Source organism: Nestor notabilis, unplaced genomic scaffold (assembly GCF_000696875.1).
Source record: "Nestor notabilis isolate BGI_N333 unplaced genomic scaffold, ASM69687v1 scaffold16070, whole genome shotgun sequence".
Taxonomy (NCBI): Eukaryota; Metazoa; Chordata; class Aves; order Psittaciformes; family Psittacidae; genus Nestor; species Nestor notabilis.
The window spans coordinates 44385-70091 of record NW_009911765.1 but is presented as its reverse complement, the minus strand read 5'-3'; the positions used below and the strand labels follow the sequence as shown (position 1 = coordinate 70091).

The 25707-nt window shown below is 37.3% G+C and overlaps 1 protein-coding gene across 1 annotated transcript in view; it reads left to right on the top strand.

Moving 5' to 3' along the window:
- CDH13 (cadherin 13) overlaps nt 1-25707 on the top strand; it is a gene marked incomplete at its 5' end in the record, with an annotated part of 59513 nt that overhangs the window by 22205 nt on the left and 11601 nt on the right. The window contains 3 exons of the mRNA XM_010016241.1: nt 7593-7735; nt 20870-21103; nt 22234-22449. Coding sequence (XP_010014543.1) covers nt 7593-7735; nt 20870-21103; nt 22234-22449 — 593 coding nt within the window. The remainder of the gene's footprint in view (nt 1-7592; nt 7736-20869; nt 21104-22233; nt 22450-25707) is intronic.

The window sequence follows — 25707 nt, the reverse complement described above, 5'->3', positions numbered from 1 at the left end:
CAGCAGGGGTCTCCATTAACTGGATATTTAATGTTACCAGTTCTCCAAAACTGTCAGGCTGTTATTCTGGATCCTCAAAGGTCACACGCATATCTGAATTGCCTGGTAGACAAGTCTCCTGTGTACAAACTACAGACTTGTTGCAAACAGCACATTGAGCAGTCAATACTTCTACAAACAGAGTGAAATTGCCTCCTGCATTCCCTCAGGAAGCACAGGGCCTACATGCTCAGGGACAGAGCAGTGTGTTGAAAGTGATGTGGCACGGGGGATTTAGCAAGTGCTGGGGTAGCATTGCATATCTGTTTGCCAACAGCAATGCACATACATCTCTGTTATGTACAAAACCCAGCACTGATCGGTTTTTGCCCCTCTCACCTAACACAGCCACTTACCTGCTGACATGCTCTTGTTATTTCAAGCAATGGTATTTGAATTGGTAATAGATCAGGAAAAAAAAGCTTTGAATTATTACTCTGTTATACCTATGTAACAGAACACCCTCAGCAACAGCAGTTACATTGAAATTGCCATTGATCTTGTGCCCACAATAGTAATTTTATAGTTCTGACAACACTGCCATTCTAACTGCTAGCATTCATGTAAAAGAAGTTACAAAAGAATGCACCAAACTGTTAGGGCAGATCATTGCCAGCTGCAGAGGAGATGAGTGGTTGGCATTGGCATGTTGTTGAACTACAGACCATCATTGCCTCTTGAAAGAGATGTGAAACAGTGTGATGCTCACATGAAGGCTCAGGTTCAGGCATTTACCAGTTGAATGGCAAGCTGTCAGCTTCTGAGTTTACCTCACACAGAAAGATATGAAGACATCCTGTTCTGTGGATCTCACTAGAAGTTGTAGAGCTCTTCTAGGATTATAAAGAAAGAAAAATGTATTTGGGTATTCAAATGGAAAGCACATGTGGAAGTAGTATTGACAGGAGATATGAAAAGCCCGTTGGAACAACTGATTTTTCACAGAACTGCTTACTGGTAGTACACTTACAGCTAATGTGGTGAAGTAAATATAAGTCTTACTGACAATTTCTCTATCTCATTGCCAGAACTTTTTGTTAATACAGGGAATTCCTCCTCTTGTGGGGACATGCTTTGTAACACTAAACATGAGGACCACAGATCATGTGTTACTGACTTGTACAACACAGTATTTAGGGATTGCAGCAGAAAATTTTGGATAGTAGCTTTATACCTAAGTATAAAACTAAAAGCAACCTATATATTCTCTTCCGCCTTGATATTAATCCATTTCATTCATTGACATCATTGTTTATCAATATCTGGAAAAAAAAAATGAAAACCCACAACTGCTCCAAAGACATTTTTCCAGTAGCTTTAATGACACAAATGTTTAAAAAACAAAACAAAAAAGCCAAAAAACCAAACCATCAAAGCTTGGAAGTTGCAAAATCAAATGTTAATACAGTTACAGTAATATCTGTTAGAGAATTACTATTATTGCTTTCATTCAGTCTGGGTTAGCAATTAGCCTGCTGTGCAAGGCTGTGAATATACATATAGGAGATGTAAGCTGAGCTCCCAAAACTTATAACTTAACCAGTATGGGAGCAGGATTGCCTTTGTTATCATATAGTCAAATAGCAGAAAAATTCCAGTGTGTCATCGTTAATGAGTCTGGTGTGTACTTCTGCTGGAGAATTGCTGCGTTGCAATAAGGTTTCCTTTCTGCTCTTTCTGGTGCCATATGGTGCCCTAATTAGTGAAGGTAAAAGGTAATGATAGCACGGCAGAAAAGATGGAGCATGATGGGAAGCAGGTTGATCTCTAGAGCGCTAAACTATGTCATCTGTACATAAAGCATATGAAGCCCAATGCAGTTTAAATCCAGATTTTTAATGTTATACTTCTATTGCATGAAGCATTTTTCCCTTTCTCTTAGAACTACCACTGTTTGCATAGGCACACACATTTATGATGTAATTGCTGTACTGGTCTCTCCAGCTACCTGGGAATCTTTTTCCCATAGATAATCACTCTTGATTTTTCAGGTGGACTTGATATAATGAGATGAAATTCATCTTGTCTTGATTTAAAGATTACATATTGTCTGTATTTAGAGATTATTTTTTCTCATTCAGAGGCAAACGGAAGCTTTCATGCTGAGCTCTTAGGCACAGGCAGTACAAAGTAACCTTCTCCACCGATCATTTTACTTGAATAGTTCACGGAGAGCTCATAGAAAAGTTTCAGAGACTGCCATTATATGCTACAGTCCCAGCAGGAGCAAGACAGATATGGTAACTTCAATATATTACCTAATTGTAGGTGAACTGCTATGGATTCAGAAATGTGGATAATGTGAATGCTTTTCATTCAAAATACAAATATGTAGCTATATTTCTTTGGTGAAATGTTGGCTCTGTTCAGCTGATACTTTTTTCACTTATATGTCAGTGGGACCAGAATCCATAAAAGCAGTAAACATGATAAGGAAATATAATGTATGAATAATTGCATTTCTGGTACTGACTCCTGCCAGTCAGGTTGAAACTATCATCAAAATAGATACTGTCAATATTTTAAAACTTTCAGTTTCACCCAAGACCAGTAAGCAGACACACACGTACGTGTTTGTATGTATCACAGAGAATATGCATTTTTACTCATCTGAGTTTAACTCTATTTTACACATAGTTTAAAACAAGGAGATGAGCAACTGTACAATTTAAAAATGCCAGTAAATACTTTCTACATCTTTAGAAAGTTATTAAAATTATTATTATCTATTCTGCCTATCTGGGTACTCTTTCTGTCCCTCATTGCTGTATGTTCTCAGCCATTTCATAATGCTTTACAGATTTTACCCTTTCAACAGCTTTTCAGGGCAGAAATATATCCTTGCCATAGCAGAGCAAAGCCCAACTGCAGAATCAGACATATATTTCATAGGTCCAGTGCCATTTCTTATCCTCCATTGTGTCTTTCTGACCATTGGCAGTCTCTGCACAACATGACTTGAGAAGTCTCCAGATGTGCAACACTGAAAACCCTGCCAAGCCTGTCTAAATTGCTCACCTTTACTCCTGTCAATGCCGCAAATCACACTAGTGTAGATGTATCATTCAACACAGATTTGGCAGTGCTTCATTTTGCCTTCCTTCTCTTTCTGTTAAAGCTTAAGGGCCAAGACTCCTTGACTCCACTTAGGAAAAGTCTGGCAAATCCCAGGCTCAGGAAGTCCTTGCCAAAAGCAATATCTTACCATGTGCCTGAATGCCCTGCTTCTCTCCTCTGGTGCCCTGGGCTATTGCACCATTGGCTGTGAAATTCCTTTAGTGGCTAGTGCAAAGTTGTGGCTCTGATTAGATTTTTGCATCCATATTACAACCACTGTTCTGTGAAAGGGTCTTCTGTGCTACTCAAGCTGCCAGACACCAGCACCACACACGTCTGCTACCAACCTCAAGAGATGTTCTCAGAATTATTTTCTTGTGCTTCAGGAAGGGGAAGATGTCATTTATAAATTTTAAATTATTTCCATATATTTGCTACTTTAGTTCTGCAACAAATAGTCCAAGTGCATATTTTGATTTGTGCATCTTGTTCTGCATCTACAGCCTCTCCATCTGTAGGTGTAAATTTAAGGCGTATACTTCAACTTTACAGCAGATGCTTTCCAGTCTAAGGGAATTGGTTTTTACTGCTTCCTTTGCAATAGCTGGCTTATAGACAGTACAAGGTCATGAACCTGGTGCAAGGACGTCGCAGTCAATAAGCTAAACCCACTTGCCCATGCCTTTTTGCCATATAAGCCCTTGGGATCTGTAAGTTGTTGTCATGCTTTAAAATTTAAGAAAAAGAAAAAGAAACTCCACAAAGCAGCACTAAATTTCACTACTGCAATATAGAATAAGTCCAAACTAAAAAGTAATTGGCACACCAATTACAGAACACAGTTCTGTGTACACCCATACAGATGTATTGGTGTACTTACGATTTTCAAAGCTGCATGGTTACCTGCAGGCATGTAAGTTTTTGTTTAACCAGCTAGAAAAATGGTCTGATTTTCAAAACTGCTGTGCAAGCAGCAGATCCCACTAAAGTCAGAAGTAGGAAGTGAAACTTTGTATTCTATAATTTTGTTTTTTATAGTACTTTTCTTAATGAGTCTATTCTAAACCCTTTGTGAACAGAGCCCTCAAAAAATTGCACAAGGAACAATCATCTTAACGGTACTGCAATAAACTCTTACAATAAGTAAAAAATGTGGTAGGAAAGACGAAGTACTACTTTTACAATATCCTGTGCCAAATCACAGGTTATACAATTCAGTTTTTTATTTGCACACCCAACAGTGCTTTGTAGAGCAATCAGGGAAGATAATACAATCTATTTTAAATTCTCATTACTTTAGAAGTGTTGAATCTTCTTAAATTGTTTTAGGGTTAATTGAGAATTTGCAATTTTACAATAGACGAGGAATTGTTCAGGCTGCCCTTGTTTCATATTTTTGTGCATACCTTTGTTGCAAAGCTGTAAAAACAACAATAAAGAAAGAAACAAAGAAGTGAAATGAAATTAAATTAAATGAAATAATGAATTGCATTGTTACTATTCTAATAACTCAGTTTTACTAGAGATAAAGTTCAGGTATTGATTAATGTTGAAAGGGTTATTAAGTGGAAGGACATGTTAGGTTGTGGAATGTCTCACTATGCACTAGTGTTTGCTTTTGCTTTTTCTCCACATATTCCCTAAGGGAAAATTTCTGCTCCTGAGGAAGCTAGGGGTGAAAGTCTGAGTGACTTTACTGGGAGAATGACTAAGCCAAGTGGGTTTAGTATTTGTCTCTTTTTCTCATAAACTCCAAAAGGTTCTAAGTTCCAAATTTGTCCTCTATTTTACTTCAACATAATCATAGCTCATAAAAATTAATTTTTGATTCTGAAGCAGGCTGCATGAACACCAGTGTGGTCTTACACACCCTGGCAAAGTCAGACTGGCTCAGCAGCCCCGAGGAGGTCATGTTTGTCAAGCCTGAAGCAAGATCTTGGTGAAAAACAGCAGCTGTGTGAACAGGGTTGTCTATTAGCACCTCTGAAATTATCCATGTTCATCTTTTGGAGGATAAAATCACTTACCCTGGAGATACACCAAAGAAATGTTGAGGATACTGACGAGTTTTTGGTGAGAAGTGACTGATGTATTAAGAGAAGGCTTTCTTCTAAAAGCAACTTTGTTTTTCAAAGACAGAACTCAGAATCTTTTCTTCAGATTATTATTCTTCTGAAATAAGAGTACCTCATCAATCGCTGAAGTATAATGTCAATCTACAGAATAGTATATTTAAATGGACCTGTGGGCCACCCTGCAAATTCACAGGGGTTTTGGAGCCCTGTGCTTTCTAAGGCACAAATAAATTCAAGGCTTGCTCTGCCTCTAGCTAATGCAGTTATAGGGGGTACCTGATCTGTGGTCTGGGAAAGGATGTCAATGTTTCTGGCCTGTATTTCTGCATGTATCTGTACATGTGCTGCCTCATTTATGCATGAGGAAGCCAGTTTGCCCAGAACTTTTCCTTTTTTAACAATTAAGTTTCCTTCCTGCTAAATAGTATGGTGTCCATGCCCAAAATTTGTTATTCAGAGGCGCTAAGTCAAATCCATTTTAACCTCTCCTAACTTACATGAAAGGAAAAAAACAACCATCTTAATGACACCTTCCCATGGCATTATTTCAGATGTTGGAGGGGAGTGTCCTGGTGTGAGGGGGAGATGAGATTCATTCAGTTCATTCAATGCTCTCTAACAATGTCATCTTAATGACAAAATTTAAGCTTGAGCCACATACTGTCATTTGCTTTTCGTTACCTTTTACCTTCAGCCAAATGATCAGACCTACTGCTCGAAAGCAGGAAAATCTGTTGCATGAATAATGAATGATGCTGATGGCTTCTGCCAGCCTGGAGCTGTGGTTCTGCCCAGCTCTTCTGAGATCCCAGAAGAAATCCACAGTTCTGAAACTCCACCTGATCAAAATAACTGGGCAGTGCAAAAGCAGAAGTTAGATGGGACTGAGAGGTCTGACGTGGGGGCTGGGGATAAGAGGCAGCTGGATGGGACAGCTGCACACTGTCCCTTGTTGTTAGCAATGTCATTGGCTATACCTTAACAGTCTGCTGGAGGGATCTAGCAATGAATCACAACTTATTTTTCCTCTTTCCAGTGGGCACAAGAGACCAACACAAGCCTCTGCAATAAGCATTCAGAGATACCATGTCTGTCAACCAAGAAGGCTGCAATTTATTCTTTCCTATTCTAGCACCTGCCATTTTATTTCATTTTACGTACTTGTTTTTAGCCCCCTAACAATCTGTTGTTTGTGATTATTCCCTCAGGAAACAGTTGCACTGATAAATTATTTTTGGCAGCATTATCCAGTGGAGCACCTTCAGATGAATGCCACTATAAGGCACTGGCTAGGCACATACTTATTAAACAATAACAGGTTTTGTGTCAATAATTTATAATTTAAAATGTCTATAGAAGATTGTATGGCTGCTTATGAACTATAACAATTCACTATGAAAAAGATGAACAGGTTATTATGCTAAGTATTGATTATATGATTGGAGCTTTGGTTTTAAATATTCACGTTTTTCATTGGAGAGGGAATTCGTGCCAGTTGATTCAGCGCTATGTTGTTATATTACTTAATATATTTAACTGATTATAGAATTAGGCTCTAATCATGAACGTTCTTATGTTTCTTACTTCAGTCAAGCAGGACAGTTCTCAGTGCGTAAACTCTACAATCTTTCTAAATATTTCCAGTAACATGGTCTAAATATTTGTGCTGATTAATGCAAAGAAAGCACAACAGAAGATTTTACATTGAGGGATCTTGACAGACAGTATTTTCAAATCCTTATTTAGACAACATGTATGTGATTGAATTATTCCAAGATTCTGAGCATCTCTTTGAATCAGTAACAGCAGGAAACTACAGATCACAGACTGCAGAACACATGCACAAAAATTGAGTCTGCATATAATCAGTTCATGTCATACCAGGTGAACCCATTATCTTACACTCTTTTTGTTACCATACCCCACAAATTATCACATTTCTAGACTCATCCAAAATTACTAATTTAAAAAAAAAAAAAAAGAAAAAAAGAAAAAGAAGAACATTCATATAACTCCAGACAGAATTTTGAGTCTGGAAAAAGGAGGACTGGGAGAGTATTCATGAAGTCTGTAGATACCAGTGTTGATGCCGAGGCCATGGTAAGTGTTCAGGTACTTGGCTGTACAACACAGCAAGAGGAAACAGGTCCTACAAAATATTTAAAGTATTGATTTCTATACTAAGCTTTTCTGGGATGTTTGCATCCAAAGAAATTGACTCAAACCTCTCTGTATCTCCGGCTGTCAGATAAGGCTAACAATAATGAACCATCTCAAAGGGAAGGCACAAGGTTTAAAGTGTTTTTTTAAATATATCAACCCTGTGAAAGCCAGTGAGAGCAAAGACATATTCTCTGTAGTAATGTAATTCTTTCATGACTAGATATATAATCCGTTAATAACTTTTATGTTTTTATTTAGATATTCGATTTACAAGGATCCAGCAGGCTGGCTAGAAATCAACCCTACGAATGGTACCATTACTACCACTGCTGCCCTGGATCGGGAATCTCTTCATGTTCAGAATGACACATACACGGCTCTCTTTCTGGCAATTGACAATGGTGAGTAAATATTATAGATCATATTCACTAAAATACATGTCTTTTTTTCCCCTGCTTGAAATTTTCTGTTCAGAAAGGTGCATGTGTGAAGTTCAGCATGTGCTTCAACACTTTTCTAGGTGGTCACCTAAAGGTATTAGACATCATTGTGACAAACAGTGGAAATAATTTAAAACTTCAAGCTTAGAACAGCTTTGATGACTCAAGGTTATGTCTCACACATTTATTCCTAAGCTGAGATCTTAATGCTAGATGCAAACAGTCTGTGAACATTCTTGGAAAGTCATAAACCATCTTCGTCAAAGTTAATTTCTCCAAAATATTTGAGCAGTTAGTAAGCCTAAGGCACTTATATCACCAATAACAACTCATCCTTGATATGCTGAATTCTATTCTATTCAATACAATGACTGTGACAACAAAGACATAAATAAACCTCCTTGTTAAATTGCAAAATTTTTTACATATTGTGTGGGTTAAAGTTTCTTCTGTCAAATATAATCAGAATTAAACTGTCTATCTAGTGAAAATTCAGTGAATGACTTTGGAGCAGAGAAAGGAAGAGAAAATCCTGAACGTTCCAAATCTCCAGAGCTAAAGGCACAAACTAAATAAAAGATTTGTCTGTAATATAACAGCTAATATGCTAACGCTTGTTCACAGCTGCAGCTGGTTTAGCCCTGGTGATGAATTGTAAAATGTTCTTTTTAGGAGAGTAATTCTACATTTTTGTAACCACATGACTCAGGGAACATTTGCAGGACCTGACAGGAAAAAGAAAATATCGCCTTAAGTATAAAAGAAAAAGAATTCTGCTGAGATGATGATTTACTTATATATTCATATACATATTTTTCTCAGGAAATTTCCATCGAAAATGTGGCACTAAATTTATTTCTGTCTTTTACTTGCTATTGGATAAAGAGTTTTTAAATGCATCTTAAAATCTGATACACTGAGAAATGTCATTTTACAATCAAAGTAAAAATTCAGGATAACATTATTGTGGGACTATCAAAAAGACAAGGTTGAATATGGTGTAAAGGTGAAGTCGAATATTCTCAAAACGAATAGGTAGAACAAGAAGCTGAATATTCCCAACTGTGGAAAGCAGCCTGAATGAAGGTGGATTTGGGGGCATGCCTTTATGTTGTGCTTAGGGTGATAACATTGTTCATCTATTCTAAGCCAAGAACCTCACTGCCAAGTGATCATTCTTAATTCCCAGATGTTTTTCTGTTCTGGAAAAATGATAGAAGGGAAAGGTGAAGAGCAGAGCAGCAGAAGATCAGGAATCCTGTTCAGTTGGGTCACTGAGTCAGTGGTTGTTGCAGTGTCTATTTGTATTTCTGCAGTACAGTTAGTGCAGGAGCTAATCTATGCCAACATTATTGACTTCTTTGAGAGAAGTAATTGAAAACCACATGTGTGCATTTAGTTCTGTCATGCTAAAGTGTTAATAATGATCACTCAGGAGTATTGTACTACAGTACTTCACTGTATGTAGCTCAGCCACACGTGAAAGTGACAATAAATATCAGAACTTAAGTAGCTGATGCTAACCTTGTGGTCTGTATCACCCTGGATTAATTAACCAGCAACTTGTGAAACTTGTAGGCAGGTTGGTAACTAGAAAAAACCTCTGCTGGTCTGCTTAAATATATGAGTGGGATGTGAGGAGCAGCTCTGGACCCCCAAGCCCAGCCATGCAGAGACACTTGCCTCTGGTCACAACTGGCCAGGAGAGTGATGCTGGAGCCTGTAGGGGAGCAAGTGCTCCTCCTTCAGCAGGCCTCGGGGGGACAGGCAAGCCTCAGTTCCCACACTGTTGTGGCTGGATTGCTCCGTTCACTGGTTGCTCCACGTGCTGTCAGTCTGCAGTCTCAGTCTATTCTGTAGCTAAAGGAGATTTAACAAATTTTTTCAAGGGCTAGGTCTGTCTTGTCCCCTGCAGTTATGACTGGGACTGATAATATCCCTGGGAATGTGTTCCGCTAGTTATTTTCAGGCCACTAATAATGCTAAACAGCAAAGATGTGAAGCCCGCTTCATTTTTCTACCAATCATAGCTAATGTCTGTCTTGAAAAGAGATATTACATTAGATGACAAGCCAAATTGTGGTAGAATAATATGGAATGAATGCAGAATTCTTTCAGGACTTTACAAGAAGGTTATGTTAACTTAAAGAGGAAGAAAACTAGATTGAACATGACGGTATGCATTTTCATTAAAAAAGCTTTGTCCACAGACTGCAAGTCTCTCTGTTCAGGTTAGTAAGTGCAGCTTGTCTAATACCAGCTAATATGGTATTTTTGTGTGAGAGGGCAGAAAAAGGCAGGATTAAGAATTGCCAAATGAGATAAAATGATACATTGAACATTCAGAGGCATTTCCAATACAGCAAGTCATTTGCTTGGGCTAACAGACTTGGGCAGAAAAGGGAACAGAGGAAAATAAAAAACATTTAATCAGAGCGACTTTTTCCACAAGTATTCAATGCAGGCTATTATTTCTTTTGCCTATCTTCTTGTCTCCAAGTCAAATCTGAGATGAGTGGCACATGCACTGAGGAAGTCTGAGCTGCCACCAACTTCCCTTCTCTTAACTGGGGAATATGAGAGAGTCCTGGTAACATCCAGTGCACAGTGCAGCAGTGTGAGCTGGTGCACAGCACAGCTCCAAGCATAACACAGCACCTCAGTCCAGGCCCAGCACCGTGCTGGTGCTTGTGAAGCTTCCAAGACAAGCCAGCTCAGTTAGAGGTCTGCATGTCTGTGTGGCCACGTCAACAGTGCCTCATCCGTTCTTCCCAAAGTTCAGTTTCTAACAGCATTGGCACAAGTTTCAGCAGTTACCTTTGCTAATTGTCAGTAGAAGGGATTGCACTCATGATGCTTACTGGTGGAGGGTGTCTGAGCTGTGCACTGATTTTTGACAATGTTTCTAATATAGTGAGGTTCTAAAATCGAATAAGACCTTAGACATTGCTAAAGGACTTTAGACATTGCTAAAGGACTTTAGACATACACTAAAATGGAAAATAAATATATTATTTTCTATTAATATTAACAGCATATAGAGTTTGTATAGTTACATTAAAGGTACTGTTGTCACATCACATTTGTGTGCTGTCTTGGATGAAGAGTGGAGGCAGCTGAAAACAAAACCCACAGAGATATTTTTTCATCTTCTTTCCCTGATATCAATAGAGAATCCGCCATTGGATTCAACAGGCACTGGCTCCTTGTTATTACACATCAGTGCAGGGGACAAATGCCAGGGCATTTTTCTTATTTGTAAGATGCTGAAGACTTCTGTCAGAAGTAAAACCAGGAGCTTCATGCTTGGTAGTTCTTTATATAAGTCCATCACATCTTTATCTTTTTTTCAGTAAATCACCAAACTGTTCTTTACCAGTAACTGTGAATGGACCACAGAAAATAATCATTCCACCATAAGAAATAAATTAGTCATTTATGATATTTTTTTAACTTTATGGTATTATTTTTCAGCATTATCTGAAATTATCTGATTTCAGCATATTAACTGCAGAGAAATGTAAAATATGAATCATGTTATTTCTGATTTAAATGATTCCTTTTTCTGTCTTGAACATAATTGAAACAATATGTAAGAACAACATTGATGGAGACAGTATTAATTTTGTAGATAATAAATTCTGACCTTTTATTGGAGCAAAATTCACATAAAAGACATTTTTGAATGAATATCCTAATTTTCTCTGTACTTTTGATTTCAGTAAAGGTCATGTTAGTGTCATTAGAATTTGAAAACTTTTTATTGAAGACTTGTGTGCACATAGAGTCTCTGGTCTATTAAAGAAGAAATTAAACACCAGTAGGAAATATCATGAAGCAGAGTCAACACATTAAAGTGTCATGAGCTGTGTTTAATCTTAGAATGAGCTCATAATGGGACAAAGTCAGGTTTATGCAAACTTGGAAAACATCAGAGATTTCATTTAATTAACAGAAGTGCCAATAATGGTGATAATTTTATTTCCTGAATTGAGAATTCTAATCACTAAAACCAGCTCAGTGTCACAAGCACACAGTGCAGGTATTGGGAGTGTAACTGTAAAACACACATGTTAAATACAGAAAAGCAATCTTACGAGTTTGAGAAATCTGCTTGGAAAAGACTGTCCAAATTTCCTGTGTGACCATGTTGTAGGTTGTCTTACAGATTCTATTCCACAGTGGAGTATTTGGGATTACTATCATAAAGCAGAATACCTGTTTGTTTTTTTCATAAGGTCAGCCATGCTAAGAACTCTCTAGGAATGGTCTTTTTCCCCTATATTCTGAGAGTTTAAGTCATAATTTAGAAACAGAAAACGAAAAACAGAACACAAATTTTGGCAGTGAAGCTAAAAAATATCTGGGAAATGTGTGAAATTTAAAAATGTTAAAATGGTTTTCTCCCTTTCCTTTAACAAAACATATCTAGATTCACCACAGTTATGCAATAATCACTCATTTATATTGTGGACAGATGTGATACCCTAGTTAGCATTCCCATTGTGTAACAACTTCTATCTTTTTAGAAGAAAAACTTTGATTACCTTTGTTTGTCTGATACATGGAAAAACCACCTATGCTGTTCAAATATGTCAGCTGCTGGTATCAAGTGAGGAAACATTAATACTCTGTCTTGCTGATTTGGTTAAATGCAGTTCTCAGCTTCACTCTCCTTCTGCTATGGTGTTGCTGCAAAGCCTGGCAGTAATGGGCTCCCACTGAGACCGATCCCCTCAGCTAATGGAAGCATGTCACCCTCCTCCCCTGCTCATCAGCAGGGAACCACTGAGACAGAAACTGGGACTATGAGTACCTGTACTACATTTAAAGATAGAAGAGGGTAAATGTCCTTAAAAATTTGACATCTCTTCCAGGCGTTAAATATACTCAGAGGTGGAATTAAGGGTCCAAAAATTTAACTGATGTAGCTGTAAGTGCACTAAGTCACAGTAAGTGCCAGTTAAGTTCTTACAGCAACGCAGCATGACTGAAAGGAGCTATTTTATTTCCTGGAAGTGGTTTGCTCCCTATGTGACAACAACACTCCGGTGTTTGGCAGAGAAGCATTGGGACAGCAGTCACCTACAGGCACAGGCAGGGCTGAGCTGCTGGAAACAAGCTCCAGCAGAGACCTCTGTTTAACGGAGTTTGTGTATCTGAGCAAAGTAAGGGTTAAGAGATACAGACGCCCATAAAAAGGTGTGACTCTAGATTGGTGTGATTCCAGTGTTTGCTTTGAGCTACATTAGCCAGCTAAAAGATCCACAACCTGGTATTGCTTCTCTGTGTCCAGTTGCTTATCTATAAGGCAGTCAGTTGAGGGGCACCATTGTCCTTTCTCGTTGGCCCATGCAAACCAAAATGAGGAAGTCATGAGTCAGGGTCTTTTTCTCCTGTTTCCAAGGACCAGCTGAACTACACCCAAACAATTTCAAATCTCATATATTGTGAAAGTCTCGATACTCCCAATCATTAAAAAGAAATACATCCATTCTGTACTATGCGTAATGAACAGTAACAGACGACATCTAGAAAGTGCTGGAGCAACAGAGGGATGTGTAACAATTTGCAGTTAGAACTTTTCCTTACATGTATCTAACCTGGCTTCTTGCTTCATGATGTACATAATTAAATTACCATAGATTGATTCCACCTAAAACATGCTATTTTGGAAAAAAAAGAATGGGGCAATTAGTTACCATGGCAACCCAATTAAGCCAGTTTTATACCCCTTATCTTAATTGCTGTATTAATTGAGAAGAGAAAATAAATTGAATACTCATCCTTTTCTTGCCATTTTAAATTTCGGTAAAATATGAATTGCACACAAAATATTGTTCTAATTTGTCATCACGGACCCATGATTAGAAAAAGAAATTAGAATGCTGAAAACAGTATTTAAGACGGATGGCATATGTCAGTAGCAATTTGATATGCTGAAAGAACTCTGCTCTTTGGAAATGCAATTACTGAAAAATAGGATCTGCATATATTATTTGAGTGACTGAATGAAGGATTGTAACTTTTAAAGAGTATTTATTTTACACATTTTGACAAACATCTATATGCAATACAGACAGGAAATGCACAGGAAATTTCAGCTCATGGGAAATCTGGGACCTCTTTAATACAAAATGTCAGCATATGGCATTTATGAGACTGATTTTCAAATATGTCAGATTCTGAGCAGCACACCCAAACCTTGGTAACTTCCCATTGTACTGGATCCATTTACTGTGGTTGAACCACTAGCAGAGTTCAGCTTGAACACAAACTGCAATGGAATACGCCTGCCTGAATGGGATTTATGCCTGTAGTGAAGGTACCTGCTGCCAAATCACCTCGGATGCACACATTTTCTGATTAGAAAAACACCAGATGGAGGGGAAAAAAAAAACATGAAGGAGGTAGAAATTTGTGTTTAGTTTCTCATAGCCATATCATTAGAAAGCATGAAGCATTATTTCTCTCAGCCCATATTTGAAGTATAGTAATTTTAAAAAGGGAACAGTTACTCAGCCTGATCACATAATGCACAGGCTGTCTGCTCCTGCAGACAATTTGGGAACTTCTACAACGCTCTCTTCATTCTTTATTCGCCTCCTTTCTTGCTGTATTCTCCTCCAGGAAAAGGTAGAGCTGAAAACAAGATAAATTGGTGGAAATCTATATCCCAGAAGAGATCCTAGGCATTCTTACATTTTACAGTCAGTTACATGGGAGTAAAATGAAGGAAATTCTGTGAGCATCATTAGAGTTCCAAACAGCCTTCGATATCACTATGATTCAGATGCAGTTTATAGAGATAAGGCTTTATACATGATGGTTCAGAGGAAAGGTAGTTGTGCCAGAAATTAGAGAACTTGAATTCTCAAAGGCTTTTTTTTCTGCTCAAATATGAAGAAAATTTGTTATTACTGTAACTGATGACCCATTTTTTACGTGTGTAGCCTTGTTAGGCAGCAAAAAATTGGAAGTGGGGGAAAGTTGGAGCTGAGCTTCTGTATTACATAAGTGATAGTGCAAGTGGATTAACAACTGCTCCTAAATGGTAAAGCATAAATATTCTAATATTATTTTAAAGAAATTAATTTCCACTCAGTTTGAGAGGGAATCTATATGGCACTGGAGGTCCTATAGCTTGCTCTAGGAATTAAATGGTCTTGTAATTTCTGCATCATGGCATAGAAGGGCATAGATAATATGTTTTAATTTGGTGGTGCTGGAAGCTTAATTTAACAGGAAGAAATGAATACAGAAGTCTTCTTACTATTCATAATGATCATGTGAAAGGGTTCATGCTCCGTTCTTCCTAAAAACTGTTCTGGCTTCCAGGATTACTGTAGTTTAGATCTGTGTGGCAGCTGGATTCTCTAGAATGGTTGACTTCTTTGGAAATTTGATAACTTGCCAGAATCCAATCTCTGATGTCCTTAAAAAATCAAAATATAATAGTTCAAATTAAATTCCTTTATATATATATATATATATTTGTTTCTAATTAGATTTATAAGTAAGTCATTTATATACATATTCCTTTGCTATAATGACCAAGATGCAAACCATTAGAGCTCTAAGTAGAGATTTCCTGTGTGTAGCTTTTGTTACTATTAGGTGAACTTCCTAAATTTCAGAGAGAACATGCAGGCTCATTTCCTCCGAGACAACACTTTTTGCTTAGTGTGCCCAGCATTTTTCTTTCTGTCGATCATTAAACTTTTTTTCTTAGCCATACAACTAAACAAATTATATTATTTACAAGTAAAGTGATTTTCATCTGATTTATTTAAAGCTTATTTTCACATAGTATGTGGAGATGTACTTCTTTGTGTCTGATAGTTCTTGTTCTCCCTTGTGCAACTTGTTTTATTTTAGATCAAGTCAAGTTTAGTGTCAAACTAAAGAAAAAACAGAATCAAACTAGAAAGGAAAATATTTCTTGAGGATTTTCCTGTTGGTTTTCATGAATTAAATGAAATTTTATTTGCCCAATGAATATTATTGTTATATCCAATTTGTTTAGTTTATAATGTCATTTAGAATTTAAAATAAAAGTATTTTAAATACCCAATTCTAAAAGAAAAAATACCAAAAAATGCACCTCAGTTATCCTAAAGAGGGATTTAAAAATTTTAGAACTCAGCAATCTCAAAGTAGGGTGGACAAATATTAGTTTTATTCCTTGATTTGGGGTGGTCTGTTGACCAAATATGATTTTATACTTAAAGCAGCAATGTTCTTAAGAACCTTTCCATTAGTTTAAGGAATATGCATCTCTTCAAGAACTATCTAAACTCACTAATGTTTTTGAATGCTTGGAAAAATGTAATCAGGGTCATTTATGTTAATCTTGAGATTTGCTGCAAATCAAAAGAGGAAAGCTGGAAAAAAGCATTAAACCTTTATGTTGTGTTTTCTCTTCAAGAAGATGTATTTAAATGACTATCTTGAAATGTTTCTGACCAGCTTCTCTAAGTGCACACTGACAATTTAGTGTTGATGGATGTCTGTTTTTACTTACACTCATGCTCAGCTGTACTTCTAGAAGAGAATAGCTTTTCCAAATATAACTGTTGTGATTCCGACAATGAAGTGCCTAAATTGTTTCTCCATTGTTGATAGAGCTCAGTTAGTGGAGCAAAATACTACTGTGTAAATAACAGGGTGACACGGCCCAGATATCGCTGTAGCCAGCATTGTATTCATCAAGGCTTCCTCAGCATTAGATTAAAATGTGTATGAACTTAAAATAATCCATGAAAGTCACATTTTGAGTTGAAACACACGAAAACAACTTTCATATTAATAATTTGATGCTACATATTTCTTAGTATCTGCCTTGACTATTTTAAAGTTGCTGTGGATATGTCTGCCCAAGATATGGTGTCACATTCATAGAATCATAGAATAGTTAGGGTTGGAAAGGACCTTAAGATCATCTAGTTCCAACCCCCCTGCCATGAGCAGGGACACCACACACTAAACTATGTCGACCAAAGCTATGTTCAACCTGGTCTTGAACACCTCCAGGGTTGGAGCATTCACAACTTCCTTGGGCAACCTATTCCAGTGCCTCACCACCCTCACTGTGAAGAACTTCTTCCTTATATCTAACCTGAATTTCTACTGTTTTAGTTTAAACCCATTACCACTTGTCCTACCACATTAAGACATTACTGCAGACTTACTCCTGCAGTGAGGATCCCTCAGTCAGTCTGATGCTTGCAGTAAGAAGGCAAGATAGAAGTGCAGGAGTGTTTACATTGTGCAAAGAAATAGGATGTCATATAGGCAACCCTGAGTCACACTATGTGTTTTTCTTTGGATTAAATTAAGTTCCCAGTTCCTAAAACTTAAGTTCTCAGGGTTCACTGACTTTTTAGGGGTGTTTGACTTCTTACTGTATGAGACATACCAGCAAACCTCAATTCCTAAATCTGTATTTTTGCTGTCATTTCAAATAAATGAAAGTTGTTGGTATTTCAGTGTGAACTGACCAGGAATGTCTTAATTCAAATTCAAAGCAGTCCAGCTACTGTCTTTAATTTCACAGAGCACAGCTCAGCCATGTTAGAAATCTGTACACAACAGCATCACATTTCAGTAGGAAAACTAGAAAGAGGAACATAAAATGGCTCTTCATGTCTATAAAAATGTTATGCTCAGATTAAATGCATCATCAGCCATTCAACCATATGATTGCTTGTTAGACATGCCATTTGATACAAGTCTTGATACTTAAGAGAAATGTCATCTTGGTTCATGACCATCATTGTGCATAATTGGTATCTTTTAAGAAACTAAGTACCTGATTGGCAGTCTCCTTTGAGTAGTTTGATGTCTAAATGCCATTGCTGTTCCTACAGGAACCTTTCGGACCTAAATTGAATGCCAGCTTTCAAATTTCTTGGCTGTGTGTTTCTACAGAGGGCTTATAATTTAAGGCTTTACATTAATAATTTTGATACTATTCTGCATGTTTTTTCATTAAAATTCAGAAATATACAAAGAATCTGTATCTATAATATTTTTCTGAAACTATTTTTTTTCTTAACTAAAGGAAGCAACCTGGTCATTTCTGCTGATAGCACTAAAACATTCTAGTAACAGTCCCTTGCATTACAGATTCTACTTCACAGACAATAGACCCCATCGTATTCTGTGGCACTCTCTAACTCATAAAATAGAACTACTTTGTTAGTCTATTTTTCACTAGTTGCATCTTACAACAGCAGTGGCTATTGCCTAACTGCAGACAACTATTAGTAGTATGTGCAATATACATAATATTGTATGCAGTCTAAAGCCAGGATCGGAAGAAATTACCAGTCATGACCCAATCCAGATAAGTGCATCATACATTTCTACCTACGGTATGTTCTAAGATGAATATATGCTATTTTAGTGTTGCTGATCAAAGTTCCAGTCCCACAGACCTCAACTAACTTGAAAGACCTTCCTTGCATTTCAGTCTCATTGAAGATAACTTGTAAAGGTTCTCAGTTTTGCATTAGATTATTAAATTCATGATTCAATACTAAGCTTTCACTTTCAGTATGAAATTAGCCATCCTTCAGTCTCTGTTTTATCAGCTTTTACACACTTGAGTAACGTTGTGGCATTCGTATATTTGTCATAGCATATTCATGGCTGTGCCACTTGTGGGAGGCTTAGCAGGAGTTTGAAATGATGTCTGTCCCAAATGGCCCTAAAGACACCGAAAGGTTTGAAGTATTCAGTCTCAGAAGAATTGGACAACACAGTTCACTGACTAAAATGGGAGCAGCTTCTGAAAAGCTACTCCCAAGGGTTGTTGGACAGAGTCCTTTATGACTTAGTTTGCACATTAATTCTGCTTTCAAGGTTTTACAACACAAATTAAGAGAAGTTTTATTTCAGAATTAAAATCTTTCATTTCAAAGCCAAAGCTGTCTGGAGATCATGGGATTTTTTAATTATTTCAAAGGCATAATACTGCAAATTTATGAAAGTCACATACTCCCAGTGGATCTGTTGTGACCATTTTTCCTTTATTCATATTTTTATGACATGTGTATTAACAAGCTTCAGTTTATGACCTTCACATTTGCTTATTTTTCTTTTGGAGGTCTTCATAAATAACCAGAAGATTTTGTTTAAATCATTATAAATAAAAACCAACCAGAGAATAAGTCACTGAAATGGACAGAAGCAATTTCCTTTCTCTCTATTTGTGCATAGTAGTTGGCTGGGCCAAAAGCTATACAAAAAGGGTGAAACATTGGCACAGCAGAGAAAATGCAGCCATATCTGCGTTTGACAAAATAACAGTACATTCATAATGCTGTTGGCTTCTTAATTTCAAAAGGCAGATTTTAATATTACTGACTTCAGAGAAAGATAAGAAGGGCAGTGCAGAAGACATTATCAGTCCAGTGTGGAAATAATGCATTCAAAATTAAAGACAGCAGTTTAATTAGGTGCATGAAAGGCTGGCTTTTATGATCATATTTCAAATACTCAAATGTCTTTTCATTCATTCTGCCATGTGACTTTACTTAATAATATATCAAGAACAAAAAAATGTATTGGAGTCTTTCTGCAAATTCAATTAGACCAATAAAAAGTGAAAAATAGCTTCTTTTTCATTAAAAAGAACTCAACCCTAGCCTTACTGATGACAAAGTATGAGATGAGGGGAGGGAGAGAGCTAAAGAACTATGAAAATTCTGTCTTTGTTATGCATTTATGTGTGCATGAAACAGATGAAGTGTCACCATTAGTAACGTTTGTTATTGGAAGGACTAATTACATTCTGCTACAGTTAGTAGTTTATCAGATCCAGACCACAGGGTACTTACTTCTCTTTTAGGATGCACTCACAGTGCAGCAATAATGCCAGAGTTTATTGGGCTACTATAGGCAGGGTAATCATGCTAAAATGTACCTCTTTCAGTACTAAACTAAAAACTACCATGACACATTGCACTAGTGCTTTACAGGTTAAGTGCAACCTCTTGGATCCTTTCTACCTGCTAAAGGCTTGTAGCTAAGGGATGTGCAGAGATCATAGATCTGATGTTCCAAACCAGAAAAATGAGTAATAAAACCAACACAGAAGTGCAGCATTTCAAATGAGGAATTAAATGTGGTGGGCAATGAAGGAAGTAATGTGCATTTACAAAACTCTGACATCATTTAGAATGGGATGGCAAGAGGATCTATAAAACATACTGAGCTTTTAGACTGAAAGCAGTAGGTTACTGGCTTGACCATGCAAACATCTGTACAGCTGAAAGTTATTACCACTTGTCAGCTGAATTCTGACCTCTGTGAAATGAGGTGCTAGTCTCAGTCCAGCTCCCAGTGGGCAGATGCCTTGTTACAAAAGCTTCCAGTGCCATGGCTGCTTTGTCAGTCACAGCCTTGGCGCAAAGGCTTGTAGCAGTACCATGGTGAGTAGACAACATCCTCACCTCTGAAGCTGGTTCTTTCAGGTTAGGGTTGAGGCTGGCAAGTCATCTGAGAAGGACTGAAACTCCACTGCTAACACAGGGTGACTCTGGGTAAATAAAAGATACCATTTTCCAGAGCTGCACATTGAAAGGTTTCACTTCTGCTGACATAACTCTGCGTGGCCCTAAGGGTTGCTGGGGAATGATCTGGTCCTGTCCTGTTTATGGACACCCAGCATACAGATTGATTCCTCTCTGCTGTCATATTTCCTCTTACTTGTGTTATTCTTGATTCTTTTAATACCATGCCATTGTTCCAGGGCATGTTTCTTACTGTGTTTCTCTCAGTATGTATTTATGAACAGATTCTTTTCCAGATAACTTTTCACATCCTAATCTCATTTTAATTTCAAAATATTCCTCTCCTGGAGGTTTCCTTAGAATAATTATCCATACTGTAGAGAATCAGACAGGCTGTATTCTGTAAATACAGCAATGAATTTATAATACTGACTCATCAATTTTTTAAGCAACAATTTTGATATAACAAAGATAAGAATTATAAAAATTATTTCCCTTCGCAAGCATGCAGGTATGAATAAGAGCAAGTGTTTATGGAAGTATGATTTAATAAACATATGTTTGTTTTTTCATATAGGTCACCCTCCTGCTACAGGTACAGGAACTTTACACATTACCTTGGGGGATGTCAATGACAATGTCCCATCCCTTTACCCAACACTGGCAAAAGTTTGTGATGATGCGAAAGATCTCAGGGTAGTGGTACTCGGAGCAACAGACAAAGACCTTCCTCCCAACACAGATCCATTCAAATTTGAACTGAGTAAGCAATCTGGCCCAGAAAAAATGTGGAGACTTGCCAAGCTTAATGGTAAGTCTATTACTTCTTTAAATTATACATTTTGTCCCCCTATCCCTACATTCCAGATACTCACCCTGAGGCTGCCTATTTTGTGAATTGAGGAGCAGTTGTGCACAAAAGTCTTGCAGGATGGACCCATTGCTGGTGCTTTATACTGTTTGCTCGGACCATGGGACATACTAACAGTCTGCATTTTCTCTGAAACCTGACTTTTTTCCTCCTCTTACCACACTAAACAAACTTTCCTCTTTCACTTTTGCATTAAAGAAAGTCTGCTAATGACTCGTAGTTTTTTAAAGATCACCATATTTCGTGGCATAGAATTTGTTTGCATGAGATACACAACACTTTGCATTAGGACAGCATGAAACTTTTGCATGGGCTTTAGCAGATTATTGTTACAATATACAATGTTACAACTGGTTATAAGTTGAAAAACTTCCTAATTTTAAGTATTTAAACTCTTCACAAGTAAAATACTCCAATGCATTGGGACCATATGCTACTGATGAGAGGATCAAAGCATACTCTATGCAGTTGCAGAAAGTTCATATGCCAAATTGTAAACACAAAGTAATACATTCTATGATTTCTTTTTAAGATAGATTATTTCTGTTTGTTTTCTAGCACGTAGTCTCTATATCTATCACTATTGAATCTTTTAGCAGTTTGTTTCATATTCTTATTAGAAAAAAATAAAGGTGGATATAGCCAGGATATCTGTACCTGGCTGTAGGACAAAGTGGAGGAGTCTTTTTCTTTGCTGATCTCCAAACATCAAACCATATATTCTTCCCTTTTATGCTGCTTTGGGGATGACATGCATTTGATTAGTGTATTAATTTTCATAGGTAAATTCTGCCAATAATTTGCAGACATTTAAATAGTGTATTTAAAGAAAAAGAAGCCCTTAAAAGTCTCTCTTTTGGTGGGGTTTGAAATAAGTCTGCAATTAGCTCTCAGCCCAGGAAAGAATTTCTGTACTGCCTCTTACCTGCAATTAAATTCTATAATCTTTTCCTTAGGCTGTTCTCATTTTCTTCTTAATTTCCGGGAGTAACTGTAGCATGTCTGTTTGCAGATTCCTCCTTCCTTCCAAACATTCATTATTTGGCTAATTCTCACCTTATCCTTTGCAGATACTCATGCCCAGGTCATCCTGCTTCAAAACCTGAAGAAGGCCAATTACAACATCCCAATCTCAGTGACAGATTCTGGGAATCCGCCTCTGACTAACAACACAGAGCTGAAATTGCAAGTGTGTGCCTGCAAGAAATCCAAAATGGATTGCAGTGCAACCGATGCCCTTCATATCAGCATGACCCTTATCCTTCTTTCGCTCTTCAGCTTGCTTTGTAAGTCTTTTCCTGACTGTAAGTAGCAAAGTATTATTTAATGTCTCATTTGCACACTGTGGAAGAAAACCTACCGAGGGAGAGGTTAAATTCATGCATTGATATCATAATGCAGTAAGTTTGGGGTTTTTTTCCTGCGGAAGTAACTGTAAGAAAGAGGGAGGGAAGGGTTTTTTCATCGTCAAAAATAGCAACGAATGCCTGGTTGTCAAATAAAGAAATAGAAGCAGTAATTTTAAGAAGAATCAAACAGAATTAGAGTTAGCATATGATCAACCAAGAAGTACCAGCTGTAGTAGCAGATTAGTGAGACACTTCCTTTCATCTCTTCCTACTTGAATTCAATTCGAAAACAGAAACAGGAGATTAAAGGTGTTCTTGTAACAATAGCTGTTCTGGGTCACCATGAAAATGAGTACTGTCTTCTTCAATCCACTCCTATGTACAAAGTGTGCAAGCAACTGGAACACGAGGAACTTATTTGAGACTCTGGGCTTAGAGCCACCCAGAATTGATAATCAAATTGCAGGTGTGCGTTGGAGGGCAGAAAGACCTGGTAGGTAAAGGAAGCTTCTGCTGCTTCCAAGAAAACTGTCTAAAAACGACTCACGAAATTCCTTACTTTAATTGGAAGCAGTAAAAAAATCCCAGAATGACTGAAGAGTATCTAACGTAGATGTTCACTGGCTTGTCCTGTGGCAGGTCCCAGCAAATTTTTTAATGCAATATTATTTTGAGTTCCTTATCTATCTGTTAAAAGGGAATAGCTGTATCCTATAACTATGACAGTAAACCTGTTGTTCAAGGATTATTACTATTATTTTATGTCAGTAAAATACATTGTATGGTGAATTAATACATGAGCCTTGGTAAAAGTTCTTACATTCTTGCTGAGACAAAATCTAGCATGAGGCAGAGATAGTTTTCACATCTGAGGCTTGGTTTGTACTTGATTACACATCTTGCTAGGTTTTTTCTTACAGTTTCTTGCTTTTATCCCAAAAGGCTAGCAGAAAGGTCATTATGAAAGAATTAGAATTAACTAATGTTTGTGATGCTTTTTGAAGATGAAAGGACTATATAAATGCTAAGTGCAAATTCACAATCTTTGTTCCAATCAGTGACATCTGAAGTATCTCCATTTGCTTTGGTTCAGTTATTCTGGGTTTAGACTGCTGCAACCAAATGCAGACTTCAGCTGTTAGAAGTAGTATGTTAAACATATTCGACAGTACGTGACACTATCAATCAATCACATCAGTGATATAGAGTTACAACCCATTGATCCACATGTATTCTTGTTACTACCCCATAATGTTGCTGGTACTAAACTATGCATGACTTTAGCCACTGGAATTACTTTTTTATCTGACATGATTTACACTTGAACTTTATTTACATTAATGCATCTGCTCAGAATACAATGAGGTAGAGAAAAGCTTTTTGGTTTTGAAAGCAACCATGTTGCTTTTATCTAGCCCTCAAAGAAGTCTGATCATTTTCCTAAAGAGGAATTATGAAAAGCAGTTCTAGGTATTGGAAAGCTCTTCTTGAGTTGCTCTTCTTGACTACAGATCTTCTCCAGCTCAGCTTTAGGCAGAATACAGGCCCCTGGCATCTGAATGGTGCATGGTGCTCTGAATGACAGTTATTTCATCTCCTACTATAAAAGAATAAATAACACTGAATAGCCTTTTCATCGTGAAGCAATACAGACATGCCTAGAGTTCTTCTTTAACCTTACATTCATTCAGACAACTGTAATAAGTATAGGGAGAGTTGTAACTTTAAGTAAAGGGTAGAGTACAATTACACACATGATCTACCAGCAATATGGTGTTCCTGGCTGTGGCCTGAGCAATAAAACCAAAGCAAAGAAAAATAGTGGGTGAGCTGAGAGGAAGGGAAAAGAAAGATTTCCTTCTTAGGGTGGAGGCTGTTTTATACACAGTTATGAGTGAGAGCATGGATTCCACAGACAGACTTCAACACAAAGAGACTTAAACGTCAGCACAGGACCATGGTTTTGTGTTAGAATTTACTGCTAGTCAGTTGTGTGGTTTGGGTTAACCCAGTGACACAGAGCGAGGCTGGTATTCCATGTCTGGTATAGTGACCTACTTATGCTTATGCAAAGCCAGCTAGCATAACAACTTTCATAACCATTTTTCTCAGGTGTAAATGACTACATGGAGACATAAAAGAACGAGGCCAGGAGGCAGTTAAAATAATGTGGTTCTGTATTTGAACTTCTCTAAAATATGCTGGTTTCATTGCATTCCTAATTCATTTTCACACATAGGTTTTTTTATAACTGTGATTAGTTCCATTGCAATGTTTTGCATAGTCCAAATATTTATCAGAGTAATCAAAGATTACGATGCCATAAAAACAAAGAGAAGTTTAGTGCTTATTGAACAGATGAAACACCCCATTTCTAGTGGCAAGTTATGGGTTTAATTTTTGCAAAAGCCCTTACGTGGCTCACTTTGCTCCCAGTGTTTATGTTTATGAGGCTCTTGTTCCTAGGAGGTAAATCCTTCAGTCAAATGAACTTTGTTATTCATGCGAAAGTATTTCTTTTCATATTTGACATCTGGTGTGAGGATAGATAGCCCTATGAAAGAGCTGTTCATGGTAGAAATGCCCTGCATGAATCTCCTCCCCATACAAAACATCTTGGCATTATCATTTAAATGGTGCAATTATTATCTATACTTAGAATATGTGCTTCCTTCGTAAATCATGAAAGAAGTCATATGTGGTAGATTTCTGAAGTATCTGGGCACAGAACTGAAGAGCCTGATTAAAACAGTAATGCATGCAGAAAGCAGCAGTTTCGCCTATTCTGTAGCTACCCTACTGCTTTCAGTATATTGAGAGATAATAGGGTACAGACTGCCGAGTTGCCCAGGAGCCCTTGGAAAAGTGGATATACTTGGAGCAAGAAAAATTTAGTTCTTGTCAGACAGAAATAGGAAGCGTAAGATACCAAATTATATGGGCAGATTGCTAGTTTTCCACCACAAAAGAAAGTGTTTGGTGGAATTAAAAGATGGCAAATAGCAAGTTGATTGATTGGACAAAAAAGGTGCATGTTTGCATATTTCATACTTAGCCTAACTTATTACCACTGGGAGTTGCTGAAATCAGGCTGGAAAGATGTATAGTGGACAGGTAAAAGCCTTTCCAAAGTTATAATAGTTAATGTTAACAAATATTGGAAGGAATAATAAGTCTTAAAATTGCTTACTTTAA